The sequence below is a fragment of the Aythya fuligula genome, chromosome 4, assembly GCF_009819795.1.
Source record: "Aythya fuligula isolate bAytFul2 chromosome 4, bAytFul2.pri, whole genome shotgun sequence".
In the NCBI taxonomy this organism is placed as follows: Eukaryota; Metazoa; Chordata; class Aves; order Anseriformes; family Anatidae; genus Aythya; species Aythya fuligula.
The window spans coordinates 12,986,982-13,010,425 of NC_045562.1; the positions used below are offsets into that span (position 1 = coordinate 12,986,982).

Below are 23,444 nucleotides of genomic sequence, written 5' to 3' on the forward strand. Positions count from 1 at the left end.
GGCCTTCCAGCACCAGCCTTCCTTTGTGGAAGGATGTTTTGTCCTCCCAATTTTATCGTCAGCTCATAGTAGGGTGCCCAATGTGCTGACCATTTTATGCAACGCTGATTTGATGCATCGCATTGCACAGATTTTCTCTATAGAAAAGAGAAAACTAAGCACTGGGCACATTTTAGGAGAAAGAATCCTGGGAGTGCTATTTTTTCCAGCAAACTGATCGTTTCCCCCCTTCAAAATAAGGTACCGGCCAGAATGTTTCAACAAAACTGAAATCTTTTCCAGTCTGAGCACCTTTGTTTCATAAAATTAAATCCCATAAAATTAAACCTTATCAGAAAGAGTAATTTTTAATTGGATAATTGGAACAATTCATCTTAAAAGTATTGAAATTGGTAACCTGATTATTTTCAGGAGAACATAAAAACCAGAAAAAACCTCACATGGATTAGCAATACTGGGGTCACAGCAAAGCTGTATCTTCTATTGCTCTAGGAGGAGAATTTATATCTGCCAAGGAAGAGGTTAAGGTAACTTTTAGAGGATATCTCTGTTTACATGCAGGTTGGTTGAAGAGATTTTGTTGTACCCCAGTCAAGTAAGAAAAGGGTCTTAGAGTAAAATTCATAGAGTAAAATTCAGCTCTGTAGCTGGGTAGGTTGGGATGTTTCTGTTGCTTCTGAGATGATCAACTCCTTCCTTTTCTGGTGATGTGGCTCGTAAGGACTCCAGGCCTGTAAAAGCACCTGTGGCAACCTTATTTCTTCTGTTTGGAGTGGACCTCGTTGCTCTCGAAAAGGAAGGGCTTTTAAAAATGAGGGCAGTTCTAACAGGGAAAGAAGTTCCTAGAAGTTTTCCAACCTGGTTGCTGTAAAAAGCATTTTTTTTTGCCTGCTGTTGATGTGTGATGTGTGACTGTGTGACCTCGGCATAACTCCTTATGGATGAAGACTCAACCTCTGTCTTCAGTGGAGTTCTCTTTGCAGACATTTTTGTCTCCCTCCATAGCTGTGATTATGAATCTGAGCTGTGGGAAATATGTGGGTTTTCCTGTGTGTGTGTGTTTTTTTTCCATCCTTTACTCTGCAGATCCTCAGTGATCATCACTGCTGATCATCAGTGGTTTAACTCCCAGTGTATGAAGAAGAAATAACACAAACTCCTTTGATAAAGGGTCTGATAGCAAGCGGTGTCCCACTTGGGTTCTCCCTTGTTTCTCACTCCAAAGCTATCTGCAGCATGAAATCTACTGGCGTGTTACATTTTGGCTTTCTACATAGATTTCCAAAGCATTTGATGCTAAACTGTTCATGGTGATCGTGTCCAATTTATGAATGCTATTTCTGTTTTTCAGTAGTGAGACAGCCTGGCTGGGATCTTGCTTTGCGGGTTTGTGTATGATACACTTCTGAATTACGCTGGCTGATTTTACGCTGAATGTATCTTATGGGTAAAGGCAGTGTTAAATAGTGCTGTTGGAAGGGACACTGATGCCAGGAACTTGTCAGAAGACAGCCTCAATCTTCCCTCCCTATTTCTATTGCAATCCAAACAAAGCCTGGATGGGAAAATGTTGCTTTGGAGAACACTACTTTTAGGTACTGCTCTTTTTGTTGGTGGTCAGTTTGGCTTCACAGGAGATCTTGGCCTTCCTCTGAGCTGAAATACAGTTTTCTTTCAATTCAGACATTGCCTCTTTGGTGTCTTTTTGCTTTGGAAGTTAAGCTTATGTAAATATAAGGTAAGCAGTGGATGAAAGGATCTTAATGTTAGATTTTTAGCCATCAGTTGGCTCTGTTACATCTGATAGATTTCCCATCACAGGCGATCTGTGTTCTTGCTTGCTCAGATCCACGCCGGTGCCAAGTGCTAAACAATGACACTATATATCTTTCTGCACAATTTGCCAATTTTGGTTACTTTTGAAGCCTGGTGTTCCCTCTTTGCCCTTGTGAATCTCCCTTATAGGGAGAACAGAATGAACAAAGGAGTGATTGCTTTAGCAAAACCTTTAGAGTTGTCTTTATTTATTTATTTATTTTTATTTCTCTGGGTCGGTTTTCCCTTTGTTTTATAAACTAGAGTGCTTACACCTCTTACAGTAAATAAGTCAAAGTAAAGACGTAGTAAAAAGTCGGTTTGTTGTTTATCGTGAATGGCTTTTCAGATAATTGAATGAAATACTTTATTGCAGTTCCAGTTCCTGCTATGTGCTTAAGTAACAAAGGTTTTACTTGCTGCTTGCTATATGTAGGGTGGTATTTTCAAAGGCCCTCTCTTGGCCATGCTGCTTCCTACAGAAATGAGTGGGTTTTTGCCTGTTACCTCAGATGATCTAGCATTTGAGTAGCGCTTTCAAAATCCTCACCTGCAGAGGATCAGAAATGTGGGCTTCTTATAGGGAAAATTTCAGGGAGTACCAAAATGCATCCCACACCACCAATTCATCTTGCATATTAAACATAGCTACATTTTGTTGTTTATAAAGTCCCTTGCAAAATATCATAAAAGGCAGGCCCATACATCAGATGAATTATCTTCCTTTACAGTTACCAGAAGTGCTTGATTTCTTCTTTGGAACCAAATATGATATTTACAATTAAATGTTTCTCCCTGACTACTGAGGCACCTTGCCTTTTCTAGGTGGAAGCACTGCATTAAGAGTAAAATCAGTAGTGGTCTTTCCTAGTTTATATGCACCACCATAAATAAAGGTGTTAGTGCACATTGTACAACTGCTATATTTAGGGTATATGGAAATGTTACTATTTGCTGGGTTTTTGGAAGTAATAGAAATTGAATAATGAAGCTCATTGCAGAGTCCTGGTGGTACTGCCATTACATTTCAGTCTGACTGTATCTGGTGGCGAATGATTTTTGCCAGATGCCTCTGAGCTACCCGTTTACATTTTCTTGATTATTTTAAGTTCAATGTGCATTTAAAAATGCAGAACGTTATAGAAGCTCATTGCCTCAGTTTGGCAACCTACAAATGAGACCACTGTTGTTGAATACAGTCTCTCCAGTCCTGCAATAATTTATCTAAACGATTAATTTCAGTATCTGTATTTCAGGGGTAGTAAAGTAGGAGTTACTTGGTGAAAAAATCATGTAGAAAGTTTCATTTCAAAGTCTTTTTCCAAAAATGAAGACCACCAAAGATAAAAGGATAAGAAAACAAACATATTTTGTGGATCATGGTGTTAACATTTTACAGCTCTGTTCATATAGGATCATAGAACAGCTTGGGTTGGAAGGGACCTTAAAGATCATCTAGTTCCAACCGCCCTGCCATGGAAAAGGATGCCACCTGCTATAGATAGGTTGCTCAAAGCCCCATCCAACCTGGTCTCAGCCTTTCTTCATAGGAGAGATGCTCCAGGCCTCTGATCAACTTCATGGCCTTCCTCTGGACCTGGTCTAACAGATGAACATAGTGCTGTAAATATAAGTATTATAGAATAAAATATACTATACCCAATACCCAATCCAACCTTCTGTGGTAAGAATCACGTTCAGTTTTCCCTTGAATATTTTAGAGACGGATATTCTATAAAAGGCTATTAAGAAATGTGTTTAATTTGTGGCTTATCAAGACAGGCAGATTATAGTTTGACCAATTTCCCAACAGGTGTATTCTCTGTTTTGGTCAGTTGTTACTGATCCTCAGCTATGAGGCATGAAAATAGGGTGAACGTCTCACATTCCTCATGCTGCTGCCCAAGACACTTCTCTGAAAAAGCACGTTTGTCCTGATTGTCCTAGCAGTTAATTTCAGCAGGAAAGCACTCAAGGAATTAATTAATTTTAGCCTTTCACCCACCCAAACGTTTTATTGTTTAGACATTTTATAGTTCTCTTCAAAAAGAATACATGCTTAACTAGAGTTAGTCTCTCCTCTTTTGCAAGGACGTATGTTGCCTTTAAAAATGCCTTTTGCAAGAAGTAGAGGGCCATTCGTTTAGCAGAGCTGGCCACCACGTGGCTCTTGATAACTCCAAGGCACAATGCAAGCACAGAGACTTCAACTGGAAGTTCCTGGTGACGTTCCAACCGTCTTTAAAAGGTCTGTTTAGTTAAGATCCCTCTTGTAATTTCAGCTGGAAGTATCTGGCCTTTGTTTTACTTCAAAAGGGAAAAGAGAAGTGTATGCGATCCATAGTGTATAAATATTTTATCCATTGAGAGTTTCTGGTATAAAATGCTTCCTTTGTAGTACCAAGAGAAGCCTTGGCTTTCGGCTGTAGTGCAGTGGCCCTTTGTGGCTGTAAATCACCGTAATGTCTAGTTGTATGATGCTCCTTATTGCAGAGGAGCCAAAGGAGGTGCAGCCGGTCAGCTGGAGGTTGAGGAAGGGGCTCGGGGTGTCACTGGGGTGCATTCACACACAGGTGAGCCCTTGCTTTGTCATCGGGTGGGTTTAGCAGCAGCGCTTTGTACGTTATTGGCAATAAACTTGGCCTTCATCTTCTGGAAGGCAATAAAAGAGGGATGCTGAGGGTTGTTGTTTAATTTCTGGAAGGTCCAATGAGAGCTTTAGTATCCAGTTTACTAATTGAACTTCAGTCTTGGAGCAGGCCTCTGAACATTAGTGTTGAAGTAATAGTCTGGAGAGATCCCAAAGGATCAACGTGCACCTTTGGAGACGGACAACGCCAAGGCAACTGCCTATTACTGGAAAAAAATAAATATTTTAATCAGAGATTGTTTTGGGTATGGTTGCTTTCATTGGGAAGGGCTGTTCCTTCAGGGATTAAAGAAGTACTGAATATTTACTGCTTGTTATCAAAGTTAGCTGGAAATAGTCCACTTACTGGCTGAAGCTTCGTTTTCCGAGTTGTAGAATGGCACACATGGAAATCACAGCTGTTATCTCTACAACTCGATTTTCTGCTAAAGAGATGGTGTATTTTTTTTTTCTCCAATCTTTTGTTTATTGGATAATGCCAGGGAGGAAAAGGGAAGGGGGACAAAAGATGTGTTTTGCTGTGAAAATGCTGGGGACCTTTCTAAACTAGACTTTGGGTTAGATGGCGACCTCTGTTACCAAAATATAAATAATAATAAAAAAGTAACAGTGCAGAAAATGAGTACGGTAATTAAATCTTTTTCTTCTCCAAAGATCAAAGAGACTGGGCTGTTGATTAATATGTAACATAAGTCATTAACATGGTAAAATGTGGGACAAAACAGCCTCTTTGTTATTACTACACAGACTTTTGTTACAGGGAACTGCAAATTCTTTTTGTTCTGATACGTGGTCTATTAGGTTTTCTATTATGCCTCTGTGTCTAGCTCACTGGAAAATACCACACCCAGAAATTTAGACACCACATTTACTCTTCTGCATGCATCTCTCTCCCTTACTATTTCTGACACAGGGCACTTCTGTGTCGCTGTCTTGCGTTCCCACTCAGGCTGTGGACTGGCTTGCCTGTTCTTCTTAGACTACATCGAGTGCTGTTTGTTTTTCTCCTAGCAACTGGGCTGCTCTATTGTCTTTGGGTCTAAGAGATTTATTTATTTTTCACCCTACCATGAGGTATGAATGCTTAACGTTAACCACCTGTTTTGAAAAATGAATCCAAGTTCCCTCCTTACTAGTACCAGTTTTTGAGAGTGCCCACATAAAAAAAAAAAAAAAATAAATCTATATAATATATTTATATATACACATGTATATACAGTTTCTTCTACATGGCAAGGTCAGGAGTTTTTCATACATTTTACTTCTACCCAGGCTGTTTCTTAATTTGCATCATTTGGTTGAATAATATAACCCTCCTAATATTTTCCAAGCCACTTATACTTAAGTAATCACTTACACTTATCTTCAGCATAAACCTCATTGATTTTATTTCTCATTGAAAACATCAGTAGTAGCAAATATGATCCTATTGGCTTGGAGTCTATTAGAAATAAAATTATATTAAATGTCTTGTGGGGTGTGAAGAGGTTAAGTCAAGGAGAGTCGTCCGAGAAAGTCATCCCGGTGTAAACCATAAATCTGTTTTATATTTAAACTACATGTCACCCACCAGCCAAAAATAGCAATGATCATTAAAACCCAATTTGCAGCTTAACATTAATAGACATTTATTACATCATAACAGATCTGAAAGACAATTAAACTTAACTTTTTCCTAGATAACTTTCTTCTAAAAAAAAAAAAAAAAAAGTGTTATTCATTTGGCTTTTCCCATTAATTTCATTTGTCAGGGATTTTTTTTATTTGATAGGGTGCACGTGCACACAGTTGTGTGCACACGTGTATAGGTGCTCTCTCGTTGTTGCTCTAATTCTTTCAACAGCAGTGTATTTTAAATGGGAAAAGCAATTAACCTTGGTTATACTGCCTGTTAATTTCCTAATCAGCACAAAAGTGAAGGAAATTAAATTTTCTTAGTGCAAAACAAGAAATATCTGTTACTATCCGTTTGAGAAAGGAATAGTAAGCAAGAGCAGAATAAAAAGGCACCGGAGACACATTTTACATACAGGAGAGAGATCGCAGCTTTGGCGCTATTTTCACTGCAATCGCTCAGGCAAGTAGTACTTTTTTCCTTTTTATTACCCCATACAGTTAGTTATATACGCACGTAGCGACGGGAGCTGGAGTCAGTCAAGGGCTGAGGAAATACAGCAATGTCAAAAGTGCTGTTTCCTATGACAAATGTGGTTTTGACCGCATTTGGTATTTCGGTTCACGCGCTGCTGTCTGTCAGGTCCTTGCTGCTGGGGGCCCCATGAAATGAGCTGTCATAGAGGCTGGGCTTCAGCTCAGCATTGCTCATCTCTCTGTAGCTGTTGGTGTCTTAAACTTTGCTGTGTAACCTTCATATCCCAGCAGAGCGACTGGGTTGTGAAGGAGTTCACTAAGAGGTGGACACGAGGCAGTCAGTCTCTTTCCCCCTTTTCCATGAAAAAGATGCTTCATTTCAAGAAGCCATCTTTAGCGTTTGCCACTTTTTTTTGAGAGCAAACATCTCTGAAAGCATGGGCACCATCCTACAGGAAGAAAATTAGAGGTGGGATGAAAGGGAAGTGAGAGAGAGTGGAGATACTGAAAATTATTTTTAAAGGTTACATCCAGAGACACTGAGGAGTATGTGTCCTCTGGCCCCAATACTACACTTCACTTAAAGATGTGCTATTTAAACTCTCATGGAGTCCTTTGTAATTTCTTTTGGCTAATTTGCTTCTTGGAGGCTGTCACTTCCTTGGTTTAAAGCAAGACGCTATGCAGAACAGGTGCCATCACAATTACAGCATCGATAAGACACTTGAATATATTCAACAGTGCCCGGAGGTATGGGAGAGGTGATGCCTCAAAATACAAGCAGTGATCGTGGTAGCAAAGGGAAGTTAAATTTATGCGGACCCTGGAGATAAGCTTGTCTCCATTTGCAACGCGTGCACCACATGTTTTATTTGTCACGGAAGAATTGCCCAAAGCTCTGTGACATGCAAATAAGCATTATGAGAGCATTGTCAAACCCAGGCTTTCAACATCATGAATCATTCACAGAAAAAAATTACGAGATTGATTAAAAGTCATATGAATTTTAAATCAAACAAATATGTTGAGTTGTGTTTATTTACCACTGATTTGCTGAGCCACTAAACTGCATTTCGGCCCTATTTTTCAGCTTTTCTCTGTAAGGAGAAACTAACTTGAAAACGAAGCTGAGATTTTCATTATTCCGAGGAATTGCCACATAGTGAGAGTCATGCAATGAAATCATGACTGTTGGCAATGCTCCTAGGAGTGTTTGCCTGGGTATTATTCGCCTGGTAAAGGAGATGTATGACAACCTAATACATTTGAGAAAGACGGCATATTATGTAGGTATGATAAATTTTAGAAGGATCTTAATTCCCCCTCCTCCATCCAAAAAATAAAGTTTTCAGACCACATTTGTAACAACAGTATGTTATTTTGTAGGTGATTTGTGTGTGATAATGAGATGGCATTGTTTCAGGTGGTCGTGAGTTTTAGGATTACGTAGCTATTTGCAAGGCATATGGGGGGCTTTCTCCTTGATGCTGGAGCAGTGGAGGGGATGACTTGCTTCTTGCAATCCATGAGCTGCTTTAGCAGGCAGTGCTTAACCACTGAGAGCAACAAAGCTTTTTGTCATCGGTTTTGGGAACACCTGCTGATCTAGGAGCAGTAAAGGAGTACAAATATTTGCGTGTTTAACCACGTGCTCAAATGATACACTCCACCTTTTGAAATGTTGTAAGCGTTACCGTATATTTGCGTACATTTAGGGACGTGGTGAATGCTGTAGGTTCCTCTTTTAAGCCTGTAATGAAGCATGTTGCAGAGGATAACCGGCAGGCACTTAAAGCAAGCACATTCAGTAGCGGTGCTATTGTGGTGGACACAATTCAGTGCAATTTTTAAAAGCTTCTGGAAAGCGTTTCTAAGACTTTTACTTTTCTCTCTGTTCCTTCCCCTCCATCTTCCAATGTGTAGGCACAAGACATGTGAGTGGTTTCACTTTTAGTTCGGTTACCATTTTCCCCTGAAATTGCTTTGATCCTGGATTGAATGGGAAAACCAACAAGCAGCTGATAGCTTAAATTCCCCCTTTGACCTTGGGGAGAGCACAAAAACCTCCCATTGCACCTATACTGAAGGGGAAAAAAAAAAAAGCTATTAGATTCAGCTGGTCTGTATTCGGGTGTGCGCCTATCAAAGGCTTGATTAATCTGAAATGAATTAACTCACTTAACACTTGAGAGTTATTTTGCCGTGAATCCTGTAGTATATCTAAAGAGTTCTTTGTCACTTTGAATTACAGCCTAAACAGGTGGTTGATGAGGCTCGCTTTGAGCTGACAGCGGTGCCTTGCTGCCTCTGCGGCTCCTCTTGGGGGAGTGTAAGTGGTGCTGCAATGATATTTGAGGACGTAGAGTGAATGTGAACTTATCAGTCATTGTTGCCTGCTTTTAAAGTTTTTTAAATTACTTCTCAAAGTACTACGCTACAGTGTGAGATATAAAGGAGGAGTAAAGGGCAGAATACGCCTAGGTTTTCAAACAATAGGGATAATATTAATGAAGGCATGTGCCATTGGGGAACAGAGGTGCAGGTGCTCTTGTCTCAACCCTTGCTTGGGAATGGGGACTTGGAAATATCTTGCTGTTCTGTGCATTTGGGATGTGAGTGTTGCGTAGCTTCCTTCAACGTTTGCAGGCCCAGCAGAGACATGAGGAAGAATGGGAACAGAGGCTGTGGTACAGAAAGGACGCGTAGGCACACACCAGGTTGAAGTGCAAGCTGGGGAGCACGCTCACCCTAAGAGGGGCCGCTGGGCTGACTGCCCCCATTCTCACAGTGCATCCATCTAACAAATGTAAACCTGAAATGAAGCGCCAAAAGCGCTGCCGCTGTTAATTCTGAGTAACCAAAACTCATTTTCGTGAACTTTGTGAGATCTCTAACTTTATCAGCATTTGCCATATAGGATGAATCTTCTCTTAAATGCAGACACAGAAAAGTTGCCAGACAATTCAGAGTTGATGTATCAGTAAGGTGTTCCCGACTTATGAAAAATGGTCATTGAAAAAATCCACTTGTAAATAGCCCCGTCCCTCTGGGGGCAACTTTGGTGGGTGGACAGGAGTGGAGGTGCTTGGGGTTTGCTGCCCCTGAAGGTGACCATAGAGCCATATCCTACGTGGGGAAAGGATTGAAAATCGGATAAAGGTGGGAAGGGCAAAACTTTTTTTTTTTCTTTTGTAGTGGTGCAAAAAATTAAAAAAGAAAAAATGTTTTGCAGGCAACTTGTAACCAAATGTATCAGAGCAATAATTTTTTAGTTTAGCTCTTGGGTAATGGGAGCAGCAATGCAGGACATTCTTTTACTTGAAAGAGACTTCTTTATCTTTAAATTCCAGTGAATTTATTTACTTTTGAAGAGACTATTTTTTTTTTTCTTTTCTCTTGCTGTGGTTATTTCCCTTCTTTCTTTCCTTAGTAAAATTCTGAAAATAGTTTCTGGTATACGTTGCTCTGCAAGTAGCAAATGCTGAGATGCTGAGAATCGCATCCATGGCTCCAATTTGGCCCATCAGCTTCAAACAGTTTATTACTTCCAAACTTTTGTTCCTGTAAATAGCAGATTTAATCAGTATTTGGTTGAAACCTACTTATTTTTTTACTTAGTAAGCAACTTCTGCCAAAGAAGGAGATATGTGTAGGAATCTTTTCTATTAAGGAATATAAAGCAAACCTTGCATCAGTGATTTGTAATTTTGAGTTAGTTTTGCTAAACTCATTTTCAGGGGAGGGGAGAAAAATGTTTTGAAGTAAAACTGGGCAAGAAAAGCGATGCATTTCTGCCTGGCTTTTGCAAATCAGTGTCATTGAAAACACTGTGAAAACCCTCCTGTGGCCACACCATGACCGTCCAGAACATGCTGGGTGCCTGAGGAAGGCAGGAAGATTTTGCCAGGCAAGAAAAGGAGTGTCCAGCTTTGTGCAGGTGCAAAGGCGGTAATTAGGGGGATTTGTGACAGGTTTGGCTTGTGCTGCTCTAAATTCTGCTTTGAATTCAGACTTTGTTCACTCACTAGATAGACTGGTTTCCTTCTCTTTTTCACCCTGTCTGGATGCTGTCAGGAGGCGAGCTCAGAAAAAGCCCCAGTGTGCTGCTTCCCATCAGCTACCAAATGGGAGACTTGGGTAGATGTTGAGTTAGTGAATCCATAATACTCCTTTATGAATGAACGCCTTGACAAATACTTCATTGCACGTCTCTACCTCACAAAGCTGTGGTTTCCTTTGGCTTTCTCCTATCCTGTCAGTACCACTTTGGGTTGGATTTTGGGAACTGTCAGCATGCAAATCAGGTTTGGGTGATGCTTGGCAGCAGATCAGCCCATGATGCTGTCAGGGGCAGCCCTATAGGCAGAAAGGTCATTGACCAGAAGAACATTCTTGTAAATTAATGCGGGCTGTGTCATCTTCGTGGTTCAAATCCAAACCCCTTAGGTCAAGTGTAACCCTTAACTCTTTCACTGTGATAGTATATCCCCTTCTTGCATCAGTAAATGTAACAGAACTCTAAAGTTCATGGGTACGTGCTCTAGTTTCTCCCTTTGGCTGTACATTATGTGGAGATAATCCAAAGAAGAAGTGAATGTTGTTTTGCAGACCTTTTTTTGCGTCTCATAAATGCTTCTTGAGAGAGGTTGTGTGACCATTTAAAAAAGGTTTGCTCTACTTGTTTTCTATCTAATTGTTCTCCTGCATATTTCACGTTCATGAACGCAGTACGATTATTTGACCATAAAAAAAAAAAAAAAAAAAAAAAACAAAAAAAAAAAACAGAATTTTGTAGCACTAAAATGTGTTTGGTTCATATAGCAGTGCTGAAGTTGTTAAGCAACTTCAACAGTTCTCTGTGCATGGTGTGGATTTGGTAGGTTTAAACTCGTGCACAAATCTTAAGGGTTTGAGCAAGTCTTTGTAGGAGCAGGCTTAAGGGTAAGGCCATGTCCACCAGTGGAAACAGCCAGACAGGCTGTGTCTCTGGCTCCTTTTACTCTGTTAGGAAAGAACATGTAGGTAGGGGTATGGGGACCATACTTCTACTTTTTACCAGAGTAAAGGGTGCCTAATGAGCTAGTCCTATCACTTTTGTTTTGCACAGGAGCTCTGTGACTGGATAATGTCCCTTCTGGTAGGATGAAATGTTTATTTGCACTTCTGTCAGGTTGCAGGGCACCAGGTCCCCAGTTTAATGTTTGGACTCTGTGAAAAGCAGGTGAATCCTTTTGTTTTCTGAGTCACAGCCCATGAGACCCCAGAAGAGTTATTGAATTCAATCGTGTAGGAAAACACAGGCAGAAAAAAATTATTTTTAAGACTACCATGTAAATATTTATTGGCAATTATCCCTTCTCTGGGATAGGTATCATAAATCATTTGTGACTTCTTGAGTTTATACCCAAAAAGCTTTTATTGCACCATAATGTTATCTCTTTCTAACAGGTTCAGATTATCCCGAACTTGAATCAGCTTCTCAAATAAAAATCAGAAAACAAACCCCCACTCTTTCACTCCCTGACTGAGTTTTTTCCTTCAGGGCAGTGTACCTGAGCTCAGACAGCTTCTCACTATCTCTGCATATAGCTTCTCAAATTTTTTAGCACAAAAAGCTTCTCACTTTTAAAACTCTTTATAATGATGATGCTATGGAAAAAGCACACGTGAACAATGGCCTGTGGGGTGTTTTGATGTACGCTGCTAGCTTTCTATAATATAAATGGAAAACTTGTTCACTGTTTCAAAAATATAATTTAAAATATTCATAGGTCTTGTCTTCCTTTGGAAAATAGGCTTTAAATATGGTCAGTGGCTAGTGTCCTAGCTTGAGCAAGTTCCCATTTCTTGCTTGTCTGTAAAGAAGCCACTTGCCTGCACATTGACCTTGGGCTTTTGAGTCACCACAGTCAGAAAAAGCCTCAGAAATTAAATGCTACATTTAAATGAACAAATTGCAGGGGGAGACTGGTGAGGAGAGAAAAGCGGGAGAACAAAATTTTGGCAGAGCAAGCAGATATACTTATCAGAAAAAATGCAGCTTCCTTATAGACTTTGGTGCTGAACAATGTGGGGTTTGACTTGGTTGATCAGCAAAGATAGGAGGCAGAACAAAGGCCACTTTGTCATGCCGGAGTTACAGGAATATATCCACATCACAATGGCATGCAGCATAGTTTTTCATAGAGCTTTTTGGCTCAAACTGGGTTTTGGGTAAGAACAAAAATTGGCAAAAACAGCTTCTTTGCTTGGAGAAGAATAACTTCTGTTGATCAGAGATTTTTTTTGAGAGATTTTTAATTAGACCAGTGCTGTGAAGGCTGCAGAGTCTAGGGAGTTCAAAACAGATATGCAAAGTACTTTACAATTCCTCATATTTTATCATCATTTCAAAGTCAGCAGGGAGCTAGGTCTCAAACTGATGCCATGGCTTAACTCTGTGCAGTTGTTGTTTTATTCCTGCCAAGTTTGAGTCACTGTGGCCATCTAGCCCCTTCTTGAGAGATTAAAATGATGGGAAGCTGGAATCCTTTCTGCAATTAAATGAGTGAATGTTTCTATTCAAGCATACATTCCAATTTCCCCATGCCTTCCTGTAAGAGTGTGGGATGGACAAGAACTTCACTGTGAGGGTGACACAGCACTGGGACAGGCTGCCCAGAGAGGTTGTGGAGTCTCCTTCTCTGGAGATATCCAAAACCCACCTGGATGCCATCCTGTGCGATGTGCTCTAGGTGACCCTGTTTGGCAGGGAGGTTGGACCAGATGATCTCCAGAGGTCCCTTCCCACCTCAGCCATTCTGTGAATGAATTCTGTGATTCTGTGAGCTTGACTAGATGTGAGAGACTGAGGCACCGGCAGTAACCAGAGATGGTAGCTGCAGGGTGAGTGGGACTTCCAGGCTCTACTTGGCTTCAAAGTCTGGTCCGGATTTGGTGATTAAGAGCCATATAGGAGACCTCAAAGGAGAGGGGATAAAGAAGCTTTTAGTCATGTTATCAGCAGTCATACTCCCAAACCATGCTGCTGACCCCACTGACAGGCATCTTGGTGAGGGCCTCAACAGAAGGAGTGGAAGGTTTTAGCAGGAAGGAGTAATATGGTGCCCAGCTTCCTGGGGAAGAACTGGGTTCAGTTTCTGCCCAAGTCTTCAGGGCTGTCAGCTGTGGTAAGTTCAGCAAGGTTAAAACCGAACGCTGAAGAGGGAACCCTGGTGCTGTGAGGAGGAAGTTGTTGAGAGGCCTCCCATGCTGTGAGCAGTGCAAATGTGAGGCCGTCCATGGTACTGCCATGGCAGTACTGGCATTCAGGACACAACGGCCAACGTGCATGGATAACTCCTGGCCAGTGCATCAACCTGGGTTAAAATTAGAGATTAAAGATGAAAGAGGAGTATTGTGCAGGCATCCTATCCCCTCTGCTGTGACTAATCCATCTTTTCCAACCTAAGCGACTCGATGATTTTAAGCATGTTGCACCTTCCATGTGTGCTCACGGGTATGGCCTAGACCAAAGGGTGAAGCGAACCCTGGCATCTGCAGTTTGTTGGTTTGCCTTTCAGGAGCTTGACTTTACTGCTGGGTCCTGTACCCCTGAGGGTTTTGGGTGGAAAGGAAGCAGCTGGGGTGGAAAGTAATCTCTTGCAGAGAAATAGGCCCAGAGCCTCGGCACCAAATAAACCTTTTTCAGCAATGAAATTTCTCTCATTTTTTGATTTGTAAATACACAAGCATTTCCCAGAGAGTTGCAGGTTGTTTTAGAAGTCCCATGTATGTAGGTTCCAGTGCAATCTGTATGGACTTGTTTTTTTCAGTCACCTTTCAAGCCTGTGGACTCCCTGGGCCCATGGCCGTTATGTTCAAAACCGCTGCCTTAAGCCCTGCTCTAAGAGGCGAAGTGGAATATTAGTGATGCACAAACTGTCTCTCTTGGAGACAAGTTTTAATTCCTGTTGTACATAAAGAACATCTGAAGGGCTGGGGGGAAGATGTGTTTGCCTTTACAGCTGTTGGCAGCAGAGAAATGCAGCAAGACTTGATTGAAAACACCTATCTTAGTGTTTTACTAACTACATTTTTTTTTTCCTTTCTCATTTCTAGGTCTCAGATTCTGGATTCTGTCTGTGGGATTTTTTTTATTACTTTTTTTTTATTATCATTTTTGATTGGCTTTTTCCCCTTTCTCGGATGTGAGTTGAAGGCCAACAGTCGAAGTGCTGGAAACAAGCGCAGGAGGACGCTCACCTTGTTTTGTTTGAACCCTTGTTTGCTGGGATACTTTCAAGCCCTCCTTCACAGTCATGTGGTCATCACAGCTGCTGTTCTTCACAATGCTCTTAACACCGTTAGCCCATGGTGAGTGAGAGACGGGGAAATTTGCCTGTGGGATGGGAAGAGAGAATGGAAAATAGCAAAGATTATGTCTCTATTTTTTCTGCCTAATCTGTTTTTTCCAGGATGTTGTTTTCTCTTCCCACTTCCACCCCAAGGTCTTTGAATTCCCAGGCTACATTATGACTAATTAAGTCTTGAAACAAAGAATTCTGGTCACAGAAAGATTTCTGTTCTTGAGTTTAGCTGCTACAATAAGGCAGACTTCCTTCCTCATGCCAAGCCTACTCTGTTAGATGTGTGTCACTGGGATTGTCTCTCCTGGCCTCTACATGGAAATGATTTTCCCTTTTGTGAATACTGTTCAACAGGGTTCATGTCCAACTCTTTAGCCACAGCTCCAGCAAGGGTGGGATCTTAATCACTGTCACGTCAGACCGTGAGAACCAAAACCAGTATAGTTGCCTTTAGCCTGGTATACCTTGTAACCCACATGGAAACGCAGTCAGTAGCTGTAGCACTGTGCTGATGCAACTAGGCAGCCTCTGAGAGCTCAGCTAAGATCATAAGGCACCACTGCTATGTTATATTAACTGCTATATTAGCTCTCACTCCAACGTCTGCCTACAGTGTCCATTTTATATATATATATATATATATATATATATATATATATATATTATTTTTTTTAAGTGGAAAAAAATGTTTATTAGCCAGGAAAAAGTTAAATATGACACGATTAATTACTTGGGATAAGACTTCAAGGCCTTGGGTTGTTTTTGTTTTGTTTGTTTGCTTTTGTTTTTAATGTGAGAAACCCAAATGTAGGCCACACAAGTAAATTTCCAGATTTCTTAAATGCTGAAGGGCTCAGGAGCTCCTGTTCTTAGGAATCGATCTCAGTAATCGATTTAGGTTCCTAAATCGTCAGAGCAGAGCTTTGGAAAATTTGGCTAGTTACTTGATGCCCAAGTGGAAGGTGAGCTCCACTGAGTATCCCATTTTAATTTCAGTTCAGTGGGAGCATGTCTGTAAACAAGATGACTCCTTGTATTTAGCCTGTGTGCCTCTGCATTGAAAATGCAAAATAAAAGGCCTTTGTGCTCAGCATCTATTGTGTGTGCTAAGACTCTAAAGTGAAGTTTTACAGCAAAGAAGGCTAAAAAAAATGAATTCTGTGTAATTGGCTGAACATATCTATTTCTAGAGCACAACCTGTCTGCTCATATCACTTATAACACCTTTGTGCACAAAGGTTATCTGTACTATCATTCTTTAAGCAAAACTCCTCACTGACTTGAAAATTAGAATGAATAATTAAACTGAGCAAGCCAACTGGGGTGGAATGGAAAGAGCTATTAGGAAAGGTGCTCTCCATTCTTTTCCAGGAAAGTTAAATGGTAAATGTTTTGTAAATCTTTATAATTAAGCAATATTAACAGTTAAAGCAATTAACAATTTAAACATGCCTCTGGCGGTTCTGTTTTTAAATCAAAGTGCCCCTGTGGCTGGAAAATTCTGCGTGATAGTTGCAAGAAATGAAAATGTCAGAACTATCTTAAGAGTCATATTGTGCTACAGATGAGCAAATACCAGGGATGCAGAAACCAGGCACCTGGAAATGTTGTTACAGTTATAATCTTTATGCTTTTCTGCAAAGTTGGTATATGTGGTGGCTGCTGTGTTTTTTTTTTTTTTTTTTTTTTTTGTCTGTTTTGGGGTGTTTTTTTTGGTGTGTTGTTTTTGTTGTTTTTTTTTTTTTTTGGTAGCAGTCAATAGTAGTAAATCTGACCCTTACATGTTTTCTCATCCCTGTAAATCGCTAATAAGAGTGCAGTAGAGGCTCCTAGATGCTTTTGAGTATTGGATAGTGAAGACCTTTGGTCTGAGCACAAGGGCTTGGAGTCACATTTAGCTCTCCCTGTTTTGTTCTCTAATATTGACCAAGATGCGGTTAGCATCTCGAAACTTTGTTCTGTTGCTTTTTGTGAGGAAAGCAGGTACTGAGCATGTGTCTGGCTTTTAGGAGCGGTATGTTCTTGATCCTAAACAAAGGGAAAAAATACAATATAGCTGTGTGTCATGATAAGAGTATGGTATCAGCTAGCACTGGGCAGTCAAACCCATTCAGTGTCCCGTGGAGAACAAAGGGCACGTGCATTGGAGTTGTACTGGAGATTGCAATAAATGGTCTAATAGGGCTTCCAAGGTTTTGAAATTGGACACTGAGTATCTGATGGCTTTCGGGTACCCTCCCTCACTGCTCTTCCCCCTGGAAGCATGGACAGAAAGCCGCATGAAGCAGGTGGCAAGACGGTGTCAATGCAGAAGTTGTTCCTTCAACTTCACCTCGCATATAAAAATGATCTGTTTAAGCCCTGCTCAGTTTTTCCATTCCAGTAATCCCCTTTCGTTATACATAGAAAGCTTTTGTATTTTGTTTAAGGGGATTCGACCATTCGAGTCCCTGTGTCATGGGCTGTAAGGGCTCCTGTCCTGCAGCGATTACCTGAGTTGATACAAACTCCTTCTGCAGTCCGTGGCTCACTACATCTCATTCCCTGTTTAAGTTTACGCAGTCTCTTCATCTGCAGTGATTGTTACATAAGAGATGGATCCCATAAATTATCATCATTATTTTTTCCTTTGTTCTTCTTTTGGTGAGAGAGGCAGGACGGAACGTGGGACAGGGCTGACTCTTTATTTTTTTAGCTCCCATTTCTGGGGGTATACTTTGTGTCTTGGGTTACGACAAGTGTTGAGTCAACAGCTTAGATGACTTCAGTGATCTGCAAGACGGAAAGTAATCCCCCAGAATACTGTCCTGCTACAGTGTCTTCTTGCTGTTGTTCTGCAGCAGTAATGACAGGCGAACAAGTCTTGAATCCTTGCAGTTTCTTGGTGATTATGTTAATCTACTGTATCCTAAGTGCAGAGGCACTGTGATGTCTGCTTTTGCCCAGACTGCTCTGAATCATAGCTCAGGAAATGCTCAAAACATGTGAAATACTTAAGATAATGGCAGATGTGAGTAGTGCATGCTTTCTTTACTGTTGCTCTTCAATGGAAAATAGCGTTGGGTGCCAGTGGAGCAGTGCAAAAGACCCCAGGAAGCTCTCTCCCTCTTTTAAGCTCCAGCAAAGTCTGTAAATCCATCTGTTGAGTAAAACTAAACCAGATATACAAAATTAGAGAATTAACTGAGATAGAAAACAACAATGCCCAGGAATAAAAAATAATAATCGTAATAAAAAAACACCACCAGCAGCAACAAAAATAGCAAATAACAACAGAGCAAATGCTGTCAGTCTTTGCAAAGACTCTGCGATGGACTCTGCTTTTGCACCCCCCACCTCCTCTCTGCTCGTTCAACGCCTTTTTCTAAAGCACCCAAAAGCCTGGGCTCCCAGAAAAGTGCTGCTTGGCTTGCATCCACCCCATGCACACCTGAGCAAACCAATCCTGTAACGTGTGGATTTCCCACAGGCATTTTCTGGAATGAGCAGCTGTTCTCATCTTCCTCAGCCTTCTTCCCCTTGACCCCAAACAGAGCAGATTTCTCTTTACTGACTAATGAGTGCTGTCAGAGTTCACCCAAAATGAGGTGGACGTGACAGGCAGCAGCTCAGCTCATGAGCCCAAAGAGCTGTACGCTTGCTCTGTCACATTGCTTTCATGCTCGTGTGTGGCTGAGAGCTGAGCTTTCAAACTTCCAGGCTACTGGACAAAAATGATAGTAAAAATAACATGATTCAAGATGGCATGCTGCTGAGAGCAGGGCAGAAAAGATAGAATAAAATGAAATTTTGCAGGTCTTCAACCACGTAACTTATCTTAGGTTTTGGAAGAATGCTGAAGGCCTGTTGTATCCAAGATCTTTATCACCCCATCAGATTGTTTTATTGTTCATTTGTTTATTTTTAGGATTGTATTGTGCAAGTAGTTTCACAGCAGACACCTGAAAGACGCAATATTTGATAATCCAAGAATGAGGGTTTTTTTTTTTGGTCACTGTAAGGCTTTAGTAGTCTGATCCAAAATTGAACAACTGCTGATTACTCCAATTGAAGCAATAACTCAAATTGGACATTTTCTTTGGGGGATCATTGCAAATACAATCAAATCATCAGGCACAGCTATCTGCCCATTTCCTCTGCTAAGCCCTTGTCCTGCCAATGCATTGTGAAGGGGAGCCACTAGCCTCCAGGTTCCTGCCTGAGCAAAACCCAGTGGCAGTGGTGGGGGTTTCTTCCTTCTTCCTCTGGGGTCTTCAGTGTGCTTGGGGTTATTTTTTTATGTTTTAGCACTGTATTTATTAGTGGGTTATGTACTTTATCTCCAGATGATCCATGGGGTTAGTTAGTGATTCCTCTGATGACTTAGGCTTTTAAGTCGTCTTCTCCATATGAAACTTGATTGTGGGGGAAGGGGCAGAACCATACACTTGTCCAAAGCTCAACAAGGCTGAAGCAAAAAAAAAATTTAGGTGATAATATAACCAAATCCAAGCTTGACATTCACAAACCAGTAGTTCTCTAATACTAGTTTTTGCTGTTACAGCATGGATAGGCAAGACAAGAGTCATCTGATCGTAGAGCAAGGTGCAGGTGTAGCAAAGCTTTCAAGATGGGGCTGAATTCATATGTTTGCAGAGTAGAAAATGAAATTTGAAGTCCTCTCAAATCACTGCAGCAGCAAGAAAGAGAGCCTCATCTGGTCTACGGCCGTGCCCCTCTACGTTTCTGCAGCATCTTCCCGATATTTCTGGGAGATGACGGTGGTGAGGTATGGCTGTGCCTTTGTGAGAAGGTGGTCCTGGAAGGTTAAGCTGATCTCTCTAGGCATTAGCAGGTCGAGATGCCGAGCCAGTTTCTGTGGGAACAGTGGAAATATTTATTACTGAATAGCACTGGCAGTTGCCTGGTGACAATGATTCTGTTAAGGCGAGCAGCATTATCTTTCTTGGGGGAATATATGATGCTAGCAAGCTGGTCCTCAGTGACAGAGTGCCGTTTAATGTGAGCTGAACATTTGCCTCACTACTATTTTAATACAGTGAAAATGCTGTCACTGCTTAAAATACATACTGTGTTTCTTTTATACTTGTACAATGCTCTTCATATAGTCAAAATGAAATACAAGAGACATGTTTTATTAGTTGTGAAATAGCCAAGCTGACTTCCAGGCTTCTGCCTAACTTCATTGTTCTAAAAGATTAATCATCCTTGAAATATTTATAATATTTGCTATTCTTGGCAATTTGTATTACCTGCAGCAGTGCCACCTTTCCAGCAGCAGAACAAGTGATCAAGGAAGGCTTTCCCTGATAAAAGAGGGCGGTTGTTCTGTGTATATACTACAGTGCTTTCATTAGTAGGAGTGTACTAAAATCAGGAGTATTAAGTTCTCCATCTGATGACTGACCAATCTATAAGCTGATAGAGGGTGAAATTCAACCTTGCAGAGACTCCATGCACCACTTAATTCTCACTTAAACCATTAAGCGTGAGCAGAGGTCTGTGTGCACACCCACTTCGCTCATTTCTAAATTTCACACTAAATAAAGAAGGAGATTTTAACCTGATAATGGCTGGTTTGTGTGTGTGTTGGTTTTGTTTATTTTTTTCATTTTTTTTCCAGTGTTTGGCAAGTGCTCATAGCATCTTCCTACATTACGGAAGGAAACAGGATCTTTTTCCATTTTCACTTGCCGTGTGCAGTGTTAGGTGCTTCTGCTTTCCATGCAGCCCATAGCCATCAGCACAGCTGTAGCTGCCATGAAGCTGAAGCTGTAGGGTTGGAGCTACAGAAGCAGAGTAGTGACTAGGGCCCAAATTAATGTATGGAAATTATCCTTTCCTGTAGCCTTCTGAATATCGGTGGCATGGAGCAGCAGGATGTGCTCCTTTCTTCGTGGGCTCCAGCAACAGGAAGAGTTCTTGCTCTCGTAGCAATAGGAAGTGGGAAATTGTATTGTCCTGCAGGCCTGTAACCTCTGGTACTGGTTGCACTTGTAACCGTTTCCTGACAAGGCTGGTGCCTGATCTCTAGTGACCAGCTCTGTGCACTCTGATTTTTGTAGTGTTAATTGAGCTATAAGATGTGACAGCATGTGAATTACAGTGTAGTAATTCACGCCCAGCACATTCAGGCACAAAGATGAAGGCCAAATGGCCTCTGTGCAGCTAAGTGTGAATTATTGTACCATAATTTAATTCCCATTATATTTTACTGGGATTATAAAGCTGTTTTTGTTAGTGAACTACTTTAAGAAAAGTTACCTTTCAAAACAGTATTGAAAAGTACAACACAGATCTTGTCACCAAGCAGGATAAGGAGTTTTGGGAGGAGAGGGAAGAAGTTTTGCTGAATCTTGGCATCTATAGGCGTTTAGGTGTGTTTGTGTGGTTATTAGCCCTAGGAAATGAATGGGTGTTGTGGTGCAGACGTCTGCCATCGAAAAACTGACCTAACATGAGCTATTCATTTCATTTCAGGTGCCAAGCAGCTGCTAAGTAGTATGGCTAGGTTTATTTGTTCCTGGCCTGGTCTGGTTTGATCTGGAAACTTTAGCTCCCAACCAGTCTCTTGAGCCATCTAATCTCTCTTCAGTTCAGACTATGCAAATGTGCACATCAGAAACTCATTACTGCTGGCAGATTTGGTTTGGGTCCTAGCGAGTGAGTGGTGAGTGAGTAGAGGATGGGTTGTCTGCGGGAGGGTGAAAAAGCACTGGAGAAACAAGGCTGATGGGATTAATTGCTGAAGGGTAGCTGGGCTAAAGCTGTCCTATCAATGAACTGTTTTCAATGATATGATGAAAGAGCTCCAACGTACTTTGGACATCGATTGGTTAGATGGCAGGATCTCTGGGGAAGTGCCTGGATGTTTCTTTCTCTCGTGATTCAGGTGAACGTTGCATTTTTTCATCCACGCTGGTCCTGGTGTGAAATCCCTGGATAGCAGGCACCATTGCCTAGTCCTGTCCTTGAGTACTCCTCGTCCTGCCTAAACGCAACATAAATATGCAATAGCTATTAAAAGTGGACTCTTCCAAGGGAGTTATTCTCTGAATCAGTTTTACTCATAATCCCAGAAACTTGTAGCTGATCAGGATATTAGTGGGGCTAGGACTGTTTCACTCTTGGTGGATATTTGGGTTTTAGGAACATTATAGTGTCCCAGTGGAAAAAAAAAAAAAAAAGTAATATACTATGTAAGCCATAACTGCCTGTGATATAATTAGTATGGATTGAGTTTAGGTGTAAACATTATCTGTAATTAAAAAAAACAATAGCAACAACTGATTTTTCACAGTTTAATACATCAGACTGGTATTTTTATACAACTTTGGGGAGTTAATAATCCCAAGTAACCAGCACTAAAAAAAATTGTAGTGGGTCCAAGTTGACTGTTAAGGATACCGGCATCCCTTAGCCAACAAGCAGTGGTAGCATGTAGCACCAGGAGTGTTTTCTCATCTGTGGCTACCTCTGGATGTAAGAGGACAGCTTGCCCCCTGTCCTTCGGGACATGTACGATATTCCAAAGGGACTGGTGTCATGATTAAGTAGGGCTAGTGCAGTGGAGAGAGAGAAAGAGGAATAGGAATGGGCAGCTTCCCTTTCCCCATACCATACTCATACTGAGTAGTAGGAATTGCCTACTTGGTTTGCTTTCACCTATTGCATTATTGCCTGAGTGGGAAAATGGAAATCCATGTGGCTCGTTGCTAGTTCTAGCTAATACTTTGCTAATATTAAACTTCCTGATAAAGCTTTTATACGGTGAAGATGTCAGGAAGCTACCCCAGGGGATGGAGGGAGCCTGCTGTTCTGGGCTGCGTGCAGGGTTTTGATGGATGAGGCTGTGCCAGAAGGCTGTATCTTCTCCCTGAGGTGCAGGACCTGAAGACAGCTTCACAGCCAAGGTAGCTGTGCAGTGCTGGGGCACAGCCACCTTTCCAGCAGCGCAGGAAGGGAGCCACGGCTAGGATTTGAAAGGGCCGAAAGCTTGCATCTGTAACACATCTTTTCTGGAAGCGAATACTCCCACAGATGGGATGTCATTCCTGTTTCTCTTCCTAATAACTTCAGCTAAGCTTAAGCCACGGGAGTTGGAGAGGGGGGAAAAAAATTACTTCTCAGGGTTATCTGGCCCTGGTTCTTTCATCCTTAAAGGCTGGGCACAGTGAGGTACTTTAAGCTGAAATGAGAAGAGAGTTGAGAATGGGGGGATGAATGATGGCCACCTTCATTCTCTTACCGCTTCCTCAGCTGCTGCTAACCTGCTCCCCCGGGATCGGGGCAAACCTGCTGTTCTCCTGTTAAAAAGAGCACCCTTGGCCCAGCACTAATAGCAAGCAGAAGCTCTTTACTGCAAATGAAACTGCTGATTCCCTAGAAGAAATCTTTAACATCCATTTTATCAACTCTGCAGTCATGTTAAGTGAATCCCAGAGCCATCTGATGTTTATTACTCTAGGGCACATTCGCTGTTGTTCAGTCGGTTCCTTTAGCGATCACAATTTCTTGAATTGGTTATGTTGTTTGGTAAT

General features: G+C 41.3%; 1 protein-coding gene across 16 annotated transcripts in view; it reads left to right on the plus strand.

Annotated features, from left to right (window-relative positions):
• The window catches only part of ADGRL3 (adhesion G protein-coupled receptor L3), a 509,872-nt gene that overhangs the window by 172,395 nt on the left and 314,033 nt on the right, over positions 1 to 23,444 (plus strand). For all 16 annotated transcript variants that reach the window (XM_032186442.1, XM_032186447.1, XM_032186430.1 and 13 more), the window contains exon 3: positions 14,657 to 14,911. In XM_032186442.1, the coding sequence (XP_032042333.1) occupies positions 14,857 to 14,911 (55 nt within the window). In that variant the 5' untranslated portion in view covers positions 14,657 to 14,856. The remainder of the gene's footprint in view (positions 1 to 14,656; positions 14,912 to 23,444) is intronic.